This window comes from Ptychodera flava, chromosome 11 (genome assembly GCF_041260155.1).
Source record: "Ptychodera flava strain L36383 chromosome 11, AS_Pfla_20210202, whole genome shotgun sequence".
Classification (NCBI taxonomy): Eukaryota; Metazoa; Hemichordata; class Enteropneusta; family Ptychoderidae; genus Ptychodera; species Ptychodera flava.
In genome coordinates this window covers 1,872,698-1,893,097 of record NC_091938.1, presented here as the reverse complement: position 1 = coordinate 1,893,097, position 20,400 = coordinate 1,872,698, and the positions used below count along the sequence as shown (strand labels likewise).

At 36.2% G+C, this 20,400-nt stretch overlaps 1 protein-coding gene across 13 annotated transcripts in view; it reads left to right on the top strand.

Annotated features, from left to right (window-relative positions):
• Window positions 1–20,400, top strand: part of LOC139143243 (epidermal growth factor receptor-like) — a 108,164-nt gene that overhangs the window by 61,990 nt on the left and 25,774 nt on the right. For 11 of the 13 annotated variants that reach the window (XM_070713390.1, XM_070713400.1, XM_070713391.1 and 8 more), the window contains exons 2-7: window positions 13,545–13,886; window positions 15,038–15,169; window positions 15,562–15,630; window positions 15,869–15,987; window positions 16,873–17,014; window positions 19,394–19,495. In XM_070713390.1, coding sequence (XP_070569491.1) covers window positions 13,545–13,886; window positions 15,038–15,169; window positions 15,562–15,630; window positions 15,869–15,987; window positions 16,873–17,014; window positions 19,394–19,495 — 906 coding nt within the window. Of the gene's footprint in view, window positions 1–8,599; window positions 8,754–13,228; window positions 13,355–13,544; window positions 13,887–15,037; window positions 15,170–15,561; window positions 15,631–15,868; window positions 15,988–16,872; window positions 17,015–19,393; window positions 19,496–20,400 lie in introns of those variants that run through there. The other 2 variants (XM_070713392.1, XM_070713394.1) reach the window with 2 other exon arrangements.

Below are 20,400 nucleotides of genomic sequence, written 5' to 3'. Positions count from 1 at the left end.
TAGATAGTGTTGAAAGTTTTTGGGGATTATCATGGCACAGTGGCAAAGTTAGAAGTGTTTCCAGTTGATATGAACAATAGAACCTGTGACAGCTAATCTCAAAAGTGTTAAACATTTCTAATTAGGCATGCTAATGAATCGGCAAGTTGTTCTGGAGATGCTAATAAGGCGTTATGCGGTGATTTGAACTGTCCATGCTTGTCACATGGAGGTGTTGCTAGTATATTGGGATGGCACAGTGTATTATTGATTTGATTAGGCCAAAGCAAATCGTGTTAATTAGCACGGCAATTTTGAATTGTTTCAATTCCTACTTCATGACGACGCAAGTTTCATGTAGGGTACATTCTCTGAACAGACAAAATTGGACAATTATTAGCTGTACTTGTGAAATCTTATAGTTTTCATAGAATTATTACCTGTAGTTGTGAAATCTCATAGTTTTCATAGATGTTCACGGTACATTACATATGTAACATATGTGTAGATATTAAGATTCATTAATCAACATGACATCACTACATATCGGTGTTCTTCAATACCAACAAGTACTACTGCTATTACTTTGACTGTCTCATGTTACTTATTGCAGTGTCAGATATATCAACACTATGATACAAATTAGAAAAAAGATTGTGAGATATTGTTTGTATGGTTTCTCCATCGGACTCACAGACTTGCTACAGTTAAGACTCCATAAAATATTCATAAGCATGAAATTTAGCAAAACAAACCATATAAACTTTGTAAGTAGGCACAATTATAATCATGATTATAATTATCAGTTATTGAAATGTACTTGGTTGGTCTATGTTCCTTTAAACCATGTTCTTTAACTGTCATATACGGTGTCATTATCAAACATTTTAATTTTTTTAGAAAGAGAAACTTCAAAACTGTAATATCAAAGTGTAACAAAAACCCCACAAAATACATAGAAGGTAACATTTAAGTGGAACCTGTATAAGAATTCAGTAATACTGGAGTACAGCACCATAGTTCTAAATTGTAAATCTATGTTTATATTACTAACTTGAGGAAAATAGTTTGTGGGCAAACAGCTATCTTTAACAATCCATACTTACTATGATTATGGTAGGAACTTCACTGGAAACGAATGCACAGAAAATTGTATGTGCCTCAGAGCACTATGAAACCACTTTTGTTATCAACGTACACTGTGCTTTCTGTTGTCATCATTGAACTTCAAATGTTTTTTTTTTATGCTATTATTTAAGAACGTGCACCGGTGCTCCCCAAATAAGTGAACATTACCGTTCTATTACATTCACCAGAAATAATGTGCCTTTCCCATGACGTTGTGTTGTCACCAGGCTTTTTTACAGAGATTGGATTATCATATAAGGTTGTTGTATTGACGGGGCACAACTCAACTTTTATCATTCCGTCATGGTTGTGAAGTTCAGTCAATGTCGTTTTTAATGACCCATCGTAAACTGACTGATCCCAATCATGTATGTGTTTTGCTGCAGGCGACAGCAGTGGCCACCTGGCCTTCTAGGCTCTAGTTTGTCCGTTCTGTGAGAAAATGTGTGACTTATCCAATAGCTTGGAGTCAGAATATCTTGTTAAAAACCCCCTTTTGCCACTGTTGTTCCAGAAAAAGTATCAACTCTGCCTTTTGATTGAGGTCTGTTTGTGGCTACCCTGCCTTTTGTTAAAAAACCCAGAACAAAGTGTTTTCACTTTATGAGTCTTGTCCATTGTTCAAGCGACTGTGGTGTGGTTTTGTGTTTTAGAGCAATTTTAGGGGCAAATCTTACACCACATAGACACTTGGCAGAGATCATACTTGCCTTCTGAAAATGTTATTGAAAAATAATGTTGCAGATTTGCAGGGAGGTCTTTCTTTTTAATAGATCCACAAAAATTCACAATAATTACATATTCCTTTGCCGTGTGGACGTCATCATTTCTCCCTATGGACATCCACCAGCACGCTAGCAAATATATGAACTACTGTATCCTTTTTGAGATGTTCAAGTGTGAAATCACGAGAAAGAATTTTTAGCACCTATTCTCCAAGGAGAAGAATGCTGAAACTATATGGGAATACAGCATGGGTTTGCTTATGAATAAGTTTTTATTGTCTCAACCTTGTACTCACTCCAGTGGTTTCATTTTGTTCATTAGTAAATGCGTCATCAGTGTATTGCGTGTCAGCATTTTCATCTAATGACCAAGCATTGATTAGTTGAATACTGGCTTCATCTTTTGTCCTCGATATGTTACCAATCATCTCTGAGATAGCGTTTTAGTGAAACAGGTCTTACTTTTCATTATATCTGACATGCTATGAAAATGTATAATTGTTTCTGATGACTGCAGTAAATCTATAGTTTATGTGAATATATTTTGCGTGGGAGACGACTCAAATTTCAATCATCGTGAAATATGTCAGCTTTTTATTCATTTGAGAAATTTGCTGTGTAAGCCAGGTAAATGTCTAGGTACAGTCAACAGCCTGTCGTCAAAGTCAATCTTGGACATAAAAACTGTAAAGTGACTCAAAATATGAACGGATGAAGGAACAGCGGAAGGATATTGCGTTTTTGTTAAAAACATTTTCGTTACAGAGGTAAACTGATTAAGATATTCTATCATTGGGGTTTTATTCTTCTTTGAGTAAAGTCAATGTTAGATGTTTTTGACTGTGAATAATTTTGATAGATGGAAGAGAAGCATGCGATTGCGTTTCAGCAACATGGAATAAAATTCCTCGTAAAAGTGGATTAACTTTAATGACTTCCCTGGATTTTTTATGACAGTGATGCACAGAAGTGTGCCATGACTTATGTGTTGAAATAATTTTGGCTTTTGCACTCAGAGAGAGAAATTGACATGTCTCAGTTTATTTTGCACGACCTGATTGGCCCCGCAACTCTGGGGAGACATATTTGTACCAATCAGAACAGGTTGTAAATATCATATGAGGATCAATATGCAGGATTAAAATGTTGATATTAATGTGTGTGCAGAAGCATAGATTCCAAGCAACTGAAGAAGTCTGCAAACAAATTTAATTAATTTACAGTACGGTAGTTAATGGTCGCGGCACTCAACAGAAGGTAAACTGTACTGAGTTGGACTGGCGTTATGATTTAATGTTTACGGAAGTACAAAGTTGGATGTCGTTTTAGTCATTGTATGCAAATATCATCACCCCTTTCATCACAGTTTGCTGAAAGTTTTTAAATGTTAAATCAGACACATGGAATTGAGATGCCAAAATTTCCATTAAATTTGTGGAAAAGTGTAGGAGTGAATTATGATGGGGTTGTATTCATTCTCTCCATGGAGGTAGCATTTAAGATTTAAATCCATCCCACCTGTTGGTATTCCAGCTGGGAGGTTGCGATCATCAGCGATCAATTTCTACTTTCTTTTCTGTAGATTTCATTTCCGTTAGAGATTAGACAAAAAATTGATATGAGTTTTCCTAAGCGGCCTTCGGGCATATTATCAATTAAGACAGACGTAATCAGGAAAATACCTTTGTTCAGCAAACACAGCCTGTCCATAAACAAGTGTAAAGCTCAATGTATTGCTTTTAAGTTCGTCATCTGCGATCCAGTCGTCATGGCAATCACTGTTTTATTGACTCTGCCTCCTTAATGTATTACTTTATTTCCAGCTTTAAAAGCCACATCTTTGCATGGGTTAATGGCATTTTTTTTCTCAAAGTGTTTGTTGTGGTGTGAAGGATGAAATATTAATGTTTGGCCGTCAGAGGAGCTTGAAGCCTCGTCAAAGACAAAGGTTTTGAATAGGAATAAACCTCAAGGTGACATACAATGATGCATATCTTTCCGCTTTTTATTCTCTATCTGCTAAAAGTTGTTCCGTAGTTAAATTATGGCATTTCTTTTGTCTGCAAGATATCACGGATACTAAAAGGATCTTAAGCATTTTCCGTGTTTGTAAAGTGTCAACGGTTCATGTGATCGATTATCATGCACATTTAATATTTGCGACAATGGATAGTGGGTGAAGAAACACCGTCAACCAATCAGCAAAGAAGTTGTCCTAATCATCAAGTATAACATTTTCTCATTGGTCCATTCACGTTTTTGTTGTTCAGCACCGACCATTCATGAACAGTCTTTAATATTTTTTCTTGATTTGCTTTGATGAGAGCATGGATAATGAGCAGGAAAAAGGAACTGAGAAATATATTTTTGGAGATGCAAGCATCGGTGTAAGACTTGTTATAACTATGACGTATGGCAGTTTATCAAGATCACCTTCTTTGCTTTGTTTTGGTTTTCAGAATTATTTTTTAATCAAGTTTTGTTTAAACAAACTTTAGAACTCTGCATGATATAAAAGGTCAACAAATTGACATCAGGAAAAGTACATTGAACACCTTATCACAGCCTGTTTTAGACACAAATTGTGCTGTTTTGTTTCAGTGACCTCAGTACATGATTAATAACTAAGTTTAGATGCAGAGAAAACAGTGAATAGCTTTGTGACTGTACATTATGATAAGTTTTAAGTTCAGTGTACATAAAGTTGTACTTTTGCTTCAGTAAATGCTTTGCTGCCACATCAACAGCAAAATTGACAGATCAAACTCATATATCCTGATGTCCTTGTACAAGGCTGAACATAAAATGCTTAAAGTGATTTCTTAATAAAAAAGGTAAAAATGATAATTCATGTTAAAACGTGTAAGGCCATTAGTTGGTGAAAGAAAGCCTGTCCAGGGGTGCAGCTAAAAAACAATAACAATATGTATTTTGGCCCCTGGCAAGCTTTCAATTATCAATGGAAACAGTCATAAACTGTGCTTGTAATATACACGGGACACAACAATAACTTTTTAAATGTCAGTTTTGACCTAGAAGGTTTATGAAATAAAAACACTGAGTAAGTGTTTTTAGGTCACTTTATCTACTTTTCATGTGTTTTCAGTCCGCTGAAAGTAAAGTTTGTTCAGGTCGACCAATTCCCATGGCCATTCCACCATCAGTTTTATCTTATGTTGCTGTTGTACCTCTTAGAATAGATGTTATTATCGCTGATTAAGACAGTACATGAAAGGGACAAAGTCGGCCATTTTTCATGAATTTTGTTTGATATGAGATACTACTTATATTGTTTGACATGTTGAAAGATAATGAATGAATGGGTGACTATGCATATATTCGACCCAGGTTTTAGACAAATGAAACCATGGCGAAAATGAATTAATGGCCATGACCATTAATTCATTTTCGCAATGGTTTTAGTATCTCGTATCAAACAAAATTCATGAAAAATGGTCGATTTTGTCCCTTGAAGTATGAGAGGACAATAGTTTCTTATCAGAAACATGTTGGCATCAAATGTAAGATTACTAAGAATTAATTAATTTGTTTTCTTTCAGATAGTTCGTTATTTTTCACTTAGAATAAAATTTACAGAACTTCATAAAATATTTTGATAACAGTGGAATACATATATAAACCCAAACCAGGCAAAACATCAGTTTGTCTCATGTTACATGTATGATGGCTAGCACAGGAGTTGAGGAAAATTTGCAGCCAAAACCAGCTCAGATCAACTGTTGGTCTATCAGAGTTATTGTTAGTCCTGTTACTTTCCATCCGGTATGGTAGATGTATAAAATAAAAATAGAATGACCAATGATTGTACGCCACGTGTATGTCATGAACTGAATATAAACAAATCTTACTGAATCTTATTGTAAGTCTGGACAGGTACTTGTGCCCAGATTTGATCAACGGCTTGCCTTTTTTCCCCAATATTCAGAATCTTGTTCTGTTGCCGGATTTTAGCTTTTGCAGACTGATGAGAGAGTAGGATTGTTCAAGGTTTCAAGTGATTCAGTAGTTGAAATGAAGAGATGACAAAATCATCTCCATGGAAACAGATGGCATGTCTTAACTCAAGACATGACTTTGAAACGATGTGCTTTATCAGAGCTATTTGCTACGCTGATGTTTTGCGTGAAAAGGTGATATTCACCGATAGATTTATGAATCTGGATCTTGGTTTTCTAGTTGTCCCTTCTAAAAGTGCTTCTTAACACTCCATGAAAGACTGAAAAGTCTGATCAAATGTGAGATGATGAAGGCTGTGGAAATGTTTTTTGTGTTTAATTCGTGTAAATTTACCCGCCTACAGAAACCATTGACGGTCTCTAAAGCCATCGGCATTCCCATTCAGGTGACGTGTGTATACACTGACTTTAAACGGAAAATGGCTCAGGGACAGTCCAAGGCTTATGAGTTAAGGAACAGTCTGTTCTTTATGCTTTGTTACCTTCCTTGAAATAATGTCATAATGAAGCATTGATTCGTTGGGAGTGCTGGCTATCAAGTTACACGGATTACGAACTGATAGAAGTAAAACACAGAGATAGAGAACCATTTTGAATTTTCTGGTATTCTCATGCCAGCAAAAAGGGTAATCATGTATGTGGGCGTGACATGAATGTTGCAAGGTAAAATGCTTGGTGGAATACTGCAGTAGAATTATATTTCATAAAGTATACTTTGATATGTTTTGTCATTTAATACGTCATAAATCATCTTATCTATGCGAGGTGGTTTTATTAACCATTCATACATTCATAGTGGTTATTAAAATGAATATTGTAATAATACTGCTTTGTTGTGTGGTGGCATTCTCATCCTGTTTGGAATTGATTAGTTAACATGGCAAGTCAGAAACGCTGGTAAACACATTTTTTTTCATAACTCAGGGATCAGTTGAAGACCTAAAATAAGTTTTGATTAATTTGAAGATTTATTGTTAAGTGTGAGCATTTTCAGTTTTTTTTTTTCATTTTTCCATTACTCTGTTGTCTGCAAAATGATGTATTAGTTTGGATAGTGTATTTGATGAGAGCAGGGCCTCACAAAACACTCATTTCAGCCTGTCAAGGATATTTGTGTAAGTGATGAGTTGAATGTGTTTGATCATGTCAAATGAAGGTTTTCAGTCATTCTTCCTGGAATTTTATTACCATGGTAATCTGGATTTTATGGCAAGATTTCATTCATATCTGCCTGGTCTTTGAAGATACTGCACAAGAACATAGCTGTCTTTCAATTCCTGAAGTGCAACAGCTTAAAGATTCCTGAACCTGTATTCTCAGAGAAAAAAATTCAATATTTTCTGTGTTCATACATTACAGGCAAAATCATGAAAATATTTAGCTGTCTATTACATGTGCTGGGTAAAATTTGAAAAAATTGTGAAGGTCAAATTTAGCCACAAATGGTTAATGTTTGATGGTAAAATAACAATGTACAGTGCTTTCTCATTTCTGTGGGGGCTCTCATGAATACGTTGTCTAGCAACTCAAGACATAACCACCTTTCTTTGCTACTGAAACTGTAGATGAATGTCATTGTTTATTGACATACACTATTTCTGATTTGACATCATGGCTCAAGTGAGCATTATTAATGTCTTTGAAGTTTGAAGTGCAGCGTTGCCCAACAGTAGTGTTTGCTCAGAAATACTACAGAATTAAACACATTATTAATTAATGCTGGAAAATTTCAATGTGTTATGAGGAATATTAATTTGATGTGAATTTTTTCACATGAAAATTCGCCTGTTTTGACTTTTTTGGTGTCTTTAAATTGTGCATCATTAGTTTTGGAGTTAAATATGCAAGATAACTGAGGGAGGTATTGAAATGTGTTTCTGGAGCAATAAACAAATCTTTTGATCAAAGCCCCCTAAGTTATCCGCTGTTAACAGCTTTCCATTCATTGGAGACTTTCACATAAGCTGACATATTCACAGAATCAATGAGACCCATCATGATAAGTGACTTGTGTTTTGTAATAACATAGCATGAGAAGAGATGTCAGACGTCTTCAACTCAGAATCCAGTTCTTCAGTGAATAGATTTCATATTTCCCATAATGCATTTGGTTATGATGTCACTGTAACCATCACACCTGTTGTATGTGGTTCTCATTATGATATTTTTCATGTTTGCAAGTTCATATCTATAAGCTTTACATGTATAGAACAAATAATAGGTTGTCAAATTCATATTCTAAGTGCATACAGATGTTAGTGTTGCAGTACGGTGTGATGGAGAAACTATCTCTCTCATTTTCTTCACAATTTTAGAAACCAATACTTTGCATTATATCGATGAAATAAAAAGAGATATTATGAATTGAAGTAGGATAAAAAAAAAACAGTTTAAAGTCAAGCAAAATTTTTTTTTACAATAGTTGTACAGTGCCAATTTATTCTTTAAAATTTTAACAATCATAGAATTTGGTCTTGTTTGTTTCAGAGTTCTGTTGATTTCATCCCATGTCACTTGTGAATATGAAATTATTTTTCAACATGTCACTATAACACCCTAATACCTGCAGGCATTTGCAGAGTTAGAAATAGTCGTAAACAAGCTGTGTAAACATGTTCAAGCTTGTTCTTTTACAAACCTGATAATGTTAATATTTTTTTGTTGATTGAGGCTGATTGATGCTTCTTGTGTATCATATAATGATTCATTTTGTTGGGACAAGCTCGGACATAACAGTCTAACAAAAGCCATCAAAGCTTATTTGGCAGGCTTTTCCATTCATACACAAATCTATCAGAAGGTCTCCTTCAGTCGAAATATTTTTTACAGCCCTGATTAGATTTTCAGTTTGAAAGTACAGTGATCACGCTAGTGAAAAAAGCACACATTACTCTGTCAATGGAGGAAGACATTCCCCCACTTTGGGGAACAATGCCTTGGACATGTAAGTCTTATATAGAATATTCAACCTTTTTCATGTTTCAGTTCTTTTTTTTGCCAAAACTTTCTGATGGTAGTAACATATAAAAATTCCACGTAGTATTCTGTGTACCGGGTAGTTGTTGTTACATAGCATTGGAATTTGTTTACGTGTCCAGGTTAGTTGGAGACTCATGTCAGTCCAGCTGTAAACATAATTTGAAATATGACAATGAAATGAAATTGTGCTCAATAAGTGTCTTTTTTTATTCATTTTATCAAATATTCACTTTTTTTGTAGAAAGAGGGAATGATAATTGGTGGCGGTTTCTTTCATTTCATATTTAGTGTCAAAGTCTTGTAAATGCTATATATTTGATCAGTTCAAATGATACTATTGATGGGAGGGGAAGCCTCCCCTCCCCCTCCCCCAGTGTAAGTCATTAATGGTGAATGAGAAAGGTTAAGTAGATATATTCTCTCAACATAGCAGAGGTTACGTCTTGGATCAAACAACAATTTCTCTGTGATTAATACTTCAATTTGATTTTTCAATGAATGGTGATTGGAATCGGGAGTAGCAAAACGTTGACCGTTTGATTACACAGTCATATACTTTTCTCCTGTAAAAAAGTATATTTTCTGTGAACTCCTCAGAACATCAGAGGTATTGCTAATGTGTTGGATATATGCTGTATTGGGTTTTCTCATGTCGTGTTGTGTGCACAATAACCTATGTATCTCACATACACGTACTTCAAATGTCAGTAAACATCACTTTACTAAATTTTGAATAACCAATCTTCACAGGTTTTAAGTGTACATGTATGCAGTTTTTACTTTCTGAACTATGTTCTTTTCATTCACTACATTTCAAAATTGAGAGAATTACTTCTTCGGAATGACCTTGTCTACCAAAACAGACCTAGTTACTCACACATACAACTCACGTACAGCTCATGTGCCATCTTATTCACCTTCGTTGCCACGCCAGATGCAGTATTATTTTCTGGCATGGCGTTGAGTGAATGATGTATAATAAAACCAATGTCAAGGAACGTTGATCTGAAGAAAGGATGGTAGGTCAGGGAGGCTGTTAAATTGTATTGTGGGGTCTATGGGTATTTTCCTTTGTGTTGCTATTTCACTCCAGACTATACCCAAACATCTGCGAGGACGTGTGTAGGAACGGCGTCAGGAAACAGAGCGTCACGGTGGGAAAACTACTGTGAAAGGATGCTGATTTATGGAAAGATCTAGTGTCTGGAAGTTTTGGGTACATAGTCACCTACAAGTTGTCATCACTTAATATGGTGATGGTCTCGGATACAGGGCCTTGTGTGAAGCTATCATTGCTGTAGATGTTGCTATTGGCGATTCAAATCTGAGTTGTTTATACAGAGAAAAAAACCAGCAATTGTAAATCTCAACATCAGCAGAAAAGGAACAGCATTGTTCACAACCCCTTAATTATCATAGAAGAAAAACCCCAATACAGAGACGCTGGTAGCAAGGGCCCCATTGTGATAATATTTGTCTTTTCATCTGCTTGCCTGAGAACCACTCTGGGTTTTTTTCTTTCAGCTTGGAATTGTCTGGCATACTTTTACAGGGCTTTAAATGATTTGCGTTACAACAGTTACCATGAACACGGCTAAAGTAGCGTCTTTTCTCACATTCCGTCATAGCTGACTGCAGGCGTCTGCTAAGCACTCAGTCTTTCCCCTGATGAAGTTGCTGCATATTGAAAATTCATACATTCATTGAGCAAAGAGCAAAAGCTGTGGTGCTGTGGTCACTTCCTCGGAGCCATTTGCTCGAAGCCATTATGGGAAACAAATCTCTTGTAGACATAACAGACAATAGTAGATCCAGGAATACTATAGAGTTTTGAAGTTCCGTAAAAAGTCTCAAGATCTACATACTACTTGAACTGATCAGTATTGATAAACTTCCTGGAAAGAATTCTGAAGACATTCGTTCTTTTGTCACAAAATTCATGTATGATGTCCAATCAGGGGGATCAGTTTGACGTACAAATATTTATATGTTTTTTAAAGTGTGAGAGCTAACAGAGAGAAAACATAATATGCAAACAAAGGCAGTAGTGGTAAAAAATAACAATAGTTGACTGACTGTTCTACTATCTTTCCCAAATTCTCAAAGAGAATATTATCAAGTATCTATACAAGTGTGGTTTGAAAACAACGAAAAATGAATTTCACCATTTTTCAACTAAATCTTTTGTTTTTGGTGTGCGTATAAATACTGAAATAATGAGCAATTTGATCAGTTTTTTGGTCAGTCTTTTTAAAGGGCATACTCTAATTTTGATTGCGTGGTTACAAAGTAATTCTTTGTAAATTCATCTGAATATAGAAGTTTCTTTAGTTGACTGCTTGTTGACAAAATGCTACAAGCATGAATAATAATTTAGAAAAAGTTTGGTTAAGTTTAGCACATGGAGGTCTTATGAACATTGTACACAGGAAAAAAAGTTTTCATCAAAACAATGGAAAATAGCCTTTACAGTTATAAGTTCCTTACAGCAGTAACATGTGCTCTATTAAGCATAATCCTTATCAAATCTTAAAACACTTTTAAGTGTTTAAAGTCCTACAGCATCGCTGGATTTAATACAGTCGGTCCTTGTAGAGTGAAAAGACTGTGTTTTCGGGATTATTTGTGATTACATGAAGCTTTGCTCAAGGACAATGTTTGAGGATCCGGCTTTAGACTTTGATCCACTAACTGTTCACTTTCATTTGTGAATTCATGCCGAGGTTCTCAGCAAAAATCTAAGAACCCAACAGTAGAGAATTACTTGGCCTCGGTAACTCCTTCACTTTTACTCCTATCCAGAAGGTGGACGTGTCACAATCAAAAAACAAGAAATTAACAGAAATGCGTTGGTGTGGCTTGTACTACATATGAAGTTGTTTTTGACACTATTTCATGAACAAGTTCGTACAAGCAGTTTCATACTCCATTCAGTGTAAACAACTGTTTAATATATTCTTTAGAAATCAGACAGATTCTTGTTCCTTCTGTGTTGGCACCATTCAAGTTACTTTCATATGCAACTCACGCATTTGCAATTTGTTAAAAGACTTCATTTCTGACAAAGGGGGACAGACTTGATAGAGTTCAACCTCTGCATTGTGCGTTAGATTTGTTAAGTGGAGAAATTCACCAGCCTGAGCAGAATTAATCATCAATGCCAAATGATGCCAAGTACAGTTGTCAATCATATCATGTGAGGGCGCTGTTTGCATGTTTCATTCTCTGTCACTCAGTTAGTAGGCGTTTTGTTTAACTCTAATAGATATGATAAAAAACAAAACAAACACAGGAAATCCTATAGAACAACTCTTGTCAACAGGAAAAATAGAAAAAAACATTAATCATTGATAAAAAATGACACTTTTCATTAAAATACGTATCCTTTTTGTGTTTGTGACTTTTTCTTTTGTCCTACATTCAAAATATAGGGAAAACTTTTCAGATCGGATGAGGTCAGTCACTGGTATGGGATTTTAACAGTGGTTAGTAAAATAAAGGTTATGTTGTAAATTTTATGAAACCTCTTTGTGAAGAACACCAGTAGCTGTATTGTCTACACCATTTAAATGCCTATTTAAACCTTGATAATTAAGTTGAATACAACAGCATCTCGCAAAATGCAGTGGTCCATAACTTGGACCATATGGTGGCCATTAAAAAGCAAAAACTTCAGCTGAATGTGAATTTTTTGTTCAACAAAGTGACTTAGCAAGTTGTTATCTGGAGTTACAAATACACAATTCCAGTCATGTGATAGGACCTTTGTCTGACGTCTATTGTTAAAAAAGCTCTGGTATTTCTCCCAAGCCGTAGTAGCTGATTCCAAGACATGCAAATGACAGCGTTACTTCCTGACGCCTCAATGAGACCAGTGGACTGTGAACGTATGATGACAGTCTAAACCAATGAATCGCTGACTCCTAATTTTGTCTCAACTCTTTTCTTGAGATCCCCCCAGCAAAGGGATCTTGAGAATTGTAGTCTAAGACCCGATTCATATTCAAATGGTCACTTTTGTTGAAAACCTGATTTTTGTTCTGCAGTTCTCATATCAAGGATTTCAATCAGAGATTGCCCTTCATTAAGGGAGTCTGTGTAGATCAATTGTCTGGTAGTGTGAATCTGCAGAGCATGTACTTGCCTGCCTCACCATGGCAACCATTATCTGCACATTTAAAGGGACATCCACCATTGAAGAAACTATGGACGCAGGAAATTCATAGGAAGTAACACATTTGTAGAGAACAAAACTAGCTTGCTCAGTCATGTCTGGAAGACATTGCTTCCTCATCCAGATCCAAGTTTTTCCAATTTAAATTTCTGAGTGGTTTCCTTTGTCAGGAAGCTTCCTATATCATTGTGATTGTGTGGAGAAATGTCTCACAAGTTGTGTAAATGTGTGAAGTTTTAATAAAACTTAACCATATAAAAGGGCAAGGTTGATGTAATGGTCAGTTCATTTGGTGTTTGTGAGTGAGTGAGTGAGTGTTATTGAGTGAGGGAATTTGTGCAATATCTTTTAACTACAGTACTATTTATTTCAATCCTACTACAGTATGAAGAGTAAGTTATGATGAATTCTCTATTACATCGATTTTGTGGCTTATTTCTCAACCTTTAGGATTATATAGATATTTTTAGATACTTTTGACAAAGTTTTGAAGAATTGCATATTATTGCTCAACAAGTCAGAATTGTTGGACATAAATAGTGCACATATTAATTGTACGCAACTCTTTCTGGTTTCTTTCAGTTTGTAAAGGTACAAGTAACCACCTTTCCAGACCACAGAATAAAGTTCAACACTACGAGCAACTCAAGCTTCGATACACCAACTGTACCTATGTTGACGGGAATCTAGAAATAACCAATATCGAGGACCCAACTTTGGATTTGTCCTATCTTGAGGACATCAGAGAAGTGAGCGGATATGTTTTAATTGGACTCAATAATGTGGATACAGTGCCGTTGAAAAATCTGAGAGTTATCAGAGGAGCAACTCTCTATGAGGGAAATGCCTTTTTTGTTGTCTTGAACTATAATAAGCAACGTCAAGGAGTTGGCCTGAAAGAACTTCAGTTGACGTCCCTCAAAGGTAATGAAAATCAAACTGTTGATCATTTAGAATTGCTTTGTTTCTTTGCTTGTGTTTGCTGGATCATTTGTATTATTTGAAGCAATGTCCTTTGATCAAAGATCATTTGTTGCCAGGTTCTCAATCATTTCATGTACAAGGACATGGTGAAATAAGTTTTTGATATTTATAGTTTGCAATCAAAGAAACCTCTTTCTTTAACCAGGCCTTGCTGGTTACCACCGCTAATACAAATACTGGTTTACTATCATGTGATGTGATTATGTGACAACTACATGGCTTCAAAAAGTCATATCACCTTATAAGCTATGCACCTTTGTGCTTTGATCAGAATCCATTGTTTTCTGATGTAAGGTTTGGTAACATGTATTGATGGAGTTTTTAACAAGATGTGGCTTGTCATGCAGAATTTTGGAAATGAATGTACATACTACAAATGTAATGATTCTCTCAGGGGCACTTGGTCTGCGGTGTTCAGATTAAGAATAGCAAAAATGGTATTATAAGAAGATGATTTTGTTTTATTCATCAGAGGCAACTGAGACTTGCGGCTTTGATAGTCATTGATTAAGTTTGTAATAGTTTGTTTTGTTGATTGTCTCTTGTTCACAAAGAAAGAACTGATGGAGACACTGAGTATCTGTGTAAGGTTTATACATGACATCTTCAAACATGTATCTGAGATCAGGAAATAGCATCTTGTGAATCATGAGTTATAAAGCTTTGTACCACTATGAATCAGAGAAAGATGTTGTGTATACACAAAGATTTGGTTAAGGTCATTGGTAGGACAGCTCTGTTTAGTATACAAATTGAGTCAAGAAAAGAATTTGAAACTTGGAGTAGTTCCGGTATCGATAGGCAATAATTGTTCACTAATTACCTGCATACAATAGCACCACCGGATGCAAAGTAACGACAGCCTGTTTAGTATTCTAGTCAGTCTGTGTCATGCATCTACGAAGGTGCTCTACTGAGTGAGTTAAGAGGGTGTGATTATGGCCAGCCGGATGAAAGGCGCCCTCTATCGGTAGAAGTTGTCAATACTTGTACAGTGTCCTCAAACTGACTACTGTTACAGTACATTACGCACAGATGGATTAGGGGCAAACTGAAGATTAAAATTTTCCAATTTTTTGTTTTATTTGTAGAAATAATCAGTGGAGGAGTAAATATCACTCAAAATAAAGAACTTTGTTATATTTCCACTGTTGATTGGAGTGATATCGTACCAGTTGGCGCATCTGTTGCTCTGAACTTGGAACACCAAGCCAACATAAAATGTAAGTTTTCACAGAGTAATTTGAAAAAGAGAGATGAATCTGTGAGATGAGAAGTATTCTTAAGATTTGTAAATTTTTGTGAATGCAGTGGATGTTTGATAACTTGATATTAGCAACATTTTGGGAAATATGATTTGGCTGACTGTAAAAATTTATGAGAGAGTCCAAGCTTTCAAGGCAAAAGTTTGACAATGATGCTCATACTTGACATATTTTTATAACCATCTCCAAGTGAAATATAAATGCAATAAGACCTGTGCAAAATGTGAAGTTTTGAGATTCAAGCTTAATTAATGATGTCTCATTTATCTACCACGTTGTTTTAGCGCATGGAGGTCAATCGTCTTTTCGTGTTCCTATTCATGTTTTACCTGGCTTCTTTTTCCCTGTAGGTCCTGAGACATGTCACCCGTCTTGTTCAGGACATTGCTGGGGATCTGGCCCTTCCAATTGCCAAGTCAGTAAGTGTCGTTCCATTGTCTGCACTCTTTACATTTTCTGATAATTTTTACAATCTTTACTTTCATCATGCGTAGATGAAAATGGTGCAAACTCATCAACTTGTTGCGTGGACAGTTTCTTTTTCTTTTCACTTTTAAATGTACTTGTGCATGGATGTATCGGTGTGTATGTTCTGTTCCCATAGCTTTGTTAGCTTACGCCATTTAATTCACCAACTATCTTTCATTCAATTCACAGTAACAAAGAATGCCTGTGCGGGACAGTGTGACCACCGATGCAACGGTCCAGACCTCCAGAATTGTTGTCATCAGAGTTGTGCGGCAGGCTGCACTGGTCCATCAAATAGAGACTGTCTTGTAAGTATACAACACCTTGGCTTGGCTCCCTTCTCTAAGATCTTCATTTCCCTTCTCTAAGATCCTCATCTTGTACTGTAAGCTATAGATACCGGGTCATAGCTAAATAAACACACACACACCAAATTTGAACCCCAAATGATAACATGCAGCCGAAATTTTATGAACAGTGTGTCAAATATTCTAATGAGAGTAATTCTCCGTTTTCTTGAATAGAATTCTTTGTACTAAGTGTCTGAAACGGACCTTGTAAGTAGTTGACAATTTAACCAGTTTCTTAAATAGTTTTCACAGCAGGACTTTTCCCGCCTCATTGCTGACAATAAATATCACTAAGTGTGAGGCAACTCATCACTTTCATTATCAGAAGCATGCCAGTTTGAAAGAATATTTTGTGGAATCCAATAATTAGAGGCAATCCTCATGGATGTTTTACAAAGAATTTGAAAGGACTCCCAGTCAATGGGTATCAGAAATTCATGAGTCACTCATGGCATTTAAAGGTATACAGTCACCTAGCTGTAATCTAAATATGCCCATATATGGTCAAAGGGGCGGTCCTTGGTATTCAAAATGTCCATGTGAGGGCGCTGTTTTAAAGAGCGGCCACCCGCTTAAAATCTGTGATTAAGATCTGTGATTGGTTAGATTTTCTCTTTCCATTGTAACCGTGGCAAAATTTGAACAGGTGACAGTATACCTTTGATAAGGTACCACTTGAAATGCTTTTAAAGATTTGACAGAGCAAGTTTTTGAAAATTTTGAAGAGGATTTTTTGGAAAATTTGGGCAGAGTTTTACAGAAATAAGATAACTAATAAGAAAAGACAAACGGATAGAAAGAATGAAAAGTATTTATAAGGTTTGGTCGGTTTATTTTTTACAGGCTTGTTTAAATTTTGATGATGACGGAGCCTGTGTGAGCGAGTGTCCTGATCCTTTCATCTATGATCCAAACTCTTTTGCCAATGTTCCCAATCCGAATGCCAAGTACGCCTATGGATCAAAGTGCGTCAAGGAGTGCCCAGGTAGGTCAAGGGTCAATTTGTGTGTCAGGAGCTATCGTGTGTATTTGTCATTGAAGGCATGTCGTCAGGTAATGATATGGGTCAAAGATGATTATGAAATTGTATTGGGAAAATCTTTTCAAAATGTACACAGAGTTATGCAATGTAGCCATCTACTTGACATTGCAGAGGCCTCCTGTAAACCTTGTTATAGGCCAGTCAATCAAAGATATAGTTGTACTCAATGAGCCTGAATCAAGGACAAGTCATAGTTGAATGGGGAAACTTAAAACTCTCTGGCCTCCATAAGTGAACTTTAGAGTGTCTTCTTACGTTTTATACATATTATTGTCATGTTTGGCTTGACATAAAAAGACATATTTCTTGACATGGCACTCACTGGTATATATCTAATTCACACCTTGCAAGCCTTCATTTTCCATTGAATTTTAATCGCTGGAAACAGTTTGCTTACTGTTCAATCTCACCAGGAATATGACCCATTCCATAATATAGACTGGTGCATATCCATGGATAGCAAACAGTTAGGTTGAACTGAAGAAGCAATCTCATTAGGTGTAAACACACCCTTCCAGCTCAGTGACATCAGTAGTGCTAGGGACCAGTGTAACCATATACAGACATAGCTTCCTCAGTTGCTATGAAAGACATGCAGTGGGATGAAATTTCGTATAAATTTGTGTCAAGATGAGTGATATCTCCCTTTTTTTAACGGGAGCTACATGAATGGAGGCACTGCTTCAGATAAATCAGTGAAGATCTATGACGAGACGACACCAATGGTACAATATATCTCACACTGTTCAAGAACTTCAGAGGTTTCAAATGTCCACATTTAGGTTTGGTACTACCCTTGCCTTGAAACGCGTGTCTTGTGTGATGGTTTCAATCATGCATGTGTCGACTTCCAGGAAGCTGGAAGGATATCTTGAGTGACTTACACTTCCGATGACAAAATTACAAAAAGTTAAATCAGTGGATGATCAAGTTTGGTCATTCTACTTAGTCAGCAATCAATGTTTTGTTCTACATTCACTTCAACATATTTTTTCCATCTAAAATCTAATACGTGCGAAATTCTGTTGTTGCAATTTCCATGCAAATGAGTTGTGGGATTTGCTTCAGATCGCAGTGTGTAGTGAAAAGCCAGTTGTAAAGACAAGCAATTAGGCTGAAAGTTGCTAGTGAAATCCCTCATGTATTGGGCAAGGCATTGGACAAGCAGACCACATGTTATTTTGAGATCAGTCTTGTCGGTATGTTATATATATGTATCGAACTGTGTGGCCACATCTTGGTATCCTTCCTTCCTTAAAGCCTTTAACGTGAAAGTAGGAAGTGAATGTAAGATGATATGAAGTGCCTGGCTGTAAAGCAGGGATGATAATTTATCAAGATATCCTAACTTCATTTGAAAGCTACCCCCAGTCTGTTACTTATGGAAAAAATATCATCTGTCATATAAATATGAAAATTGGAATGTGTGTCTCATACAGCAGTAGCTTGCTTGACTTTTGTCATAATAGTGCAATCCCTGGCAATGATAGGCTTGAAATAAATATTGTCAATCACATCGTACTAAATGAAGTTAATGAGAAAACCAGATACCATAGCTATGCAGCTGAGCGCAAATATGTTGTAATGGGTGCAGTTACCATGGTGATAGGTTGTTCTCTGATTGAGATACAACCTCATTTGCAACCTCAGCTGTGTTTTGTCTTATAAGGTCGTAGGGATCAGTAACTATGTCATAGTTGTAGTACTAGGCAGTGTGTATTTAGTGATACAGTGAACAGTATGGAATAGTTCTGCTCTATGTTTGAATAACTTATGAGAGAGTTCTATTGCCTGTCTGCATGTCCTGTCCTGCTTGAACCTTCTAAGGCTTGAACCGCTCTACATACCTGTATGCATGTAGGGTGACTCAGCTGTGTTACCAGAAAGTAGGCCTGAAGGGGTCAAATATTTTGGCTGCATCATAAGTTTGGCAATGAGGATGTATGTAATCTGTAACGTGTCATGTCAAATTGAATCATACTTTGTCAGGCAGATAGTTTTGGACATGCCATATTTGTAAAGTGCACTACCCCTTGACCCTGCCCTTGACAGATCTGCATGGACACAGGACATGGTATAGTTCTTCATAATATATACATATATGTACACACGTCATCCTAGCAAGTACTGGTACATGCAGACATGAGTGTCTTGACGTCACAGCAACATACTTTATATTCAAGACCCTCCAGCCTGAGTTTCCCCAAGACGGTAAGTTGCTGCGGAGTTAAGGGGTCAGAATAGATACATGTATCAAACAGAAACAGCAAGACATGGCGTGGACAAGATGGCTTAGGTTCTTTATCTTGCTTGTATTTATAGAACATTTGTTGGTGGATCAGAGTAGCTGCGTCAAATCATGTCCACATGGGAAGATAGCGAAAGATGGAGTATGCCAAAAGTGTGAAGGACCCTGCCCTAAAAGTAAGTAAACAATTACAGAACTCATATGTAATATCTCTCTTGTTGTGAGTCTACTGTGAATTAGTGAAATCAATCCTCACAGTTATAAGTTTTCTGTTGTCTACGTTAAATTTGATAAACTTCTTTGGTGAAAACGTGTAACCTTGGCTGTGCAACTGTCAACATGAAAAACTGTTAAACAGCATCAAAACCCAGAAGAAACAAGTAGTTGTGCCGTACAGTTACTTTCAATTTAAAGTAACTCTATGTCGCCATTGAGGGATTGCAAACTTTTAAAAATAGTAACAAAATAGGTTTGAAAAGGCTCTGAGGCAATACTTGCAGTTGGAGATCCACGCATGAATTTTGAAACAGATTCTGTGGATTTCACATCCATGGCAGGAATTCAGGATAGTTACATAAGATGAGCCAACTAAGTATTTGCGTCTCATCCTTCCATTGTTTTTGTTTCCTTTGAACCATTTCTACCCATGGGAATTGATTGATTTGAAAAGCCTGCCTCACAGGTCAAAAGTCAGATTAGAGTGAACAAAATTTGTAGATTTCTAGTGTTGCAGTCATAGCAGTTCAGTGTTGGGTAATATCCACAAGATTTGATATGAATTTGTTTCAACACTGCTCTTGGTTAAAATTCTAATGCTGTCGTATCTTTTATTGTCTATCATGTTAAATTCAGAAAAAAAACAAACATGCAGAATGCTTGCAGACAGCTCAATCAGACACTTGTTGTATTTTTTGTACCTACAAATGTATTTTTCGATGTTTTTTGTGAAGACTGAAAGACCACATAGTTAGCATAGCAATGAAGGCATTGACAATACAAGATGCAATTTGAGCCAAACATGTCACAGTTGATCTTGATGACATCTACTAGGTATAAATTGTCAGTGTTTGAAATGTTTATA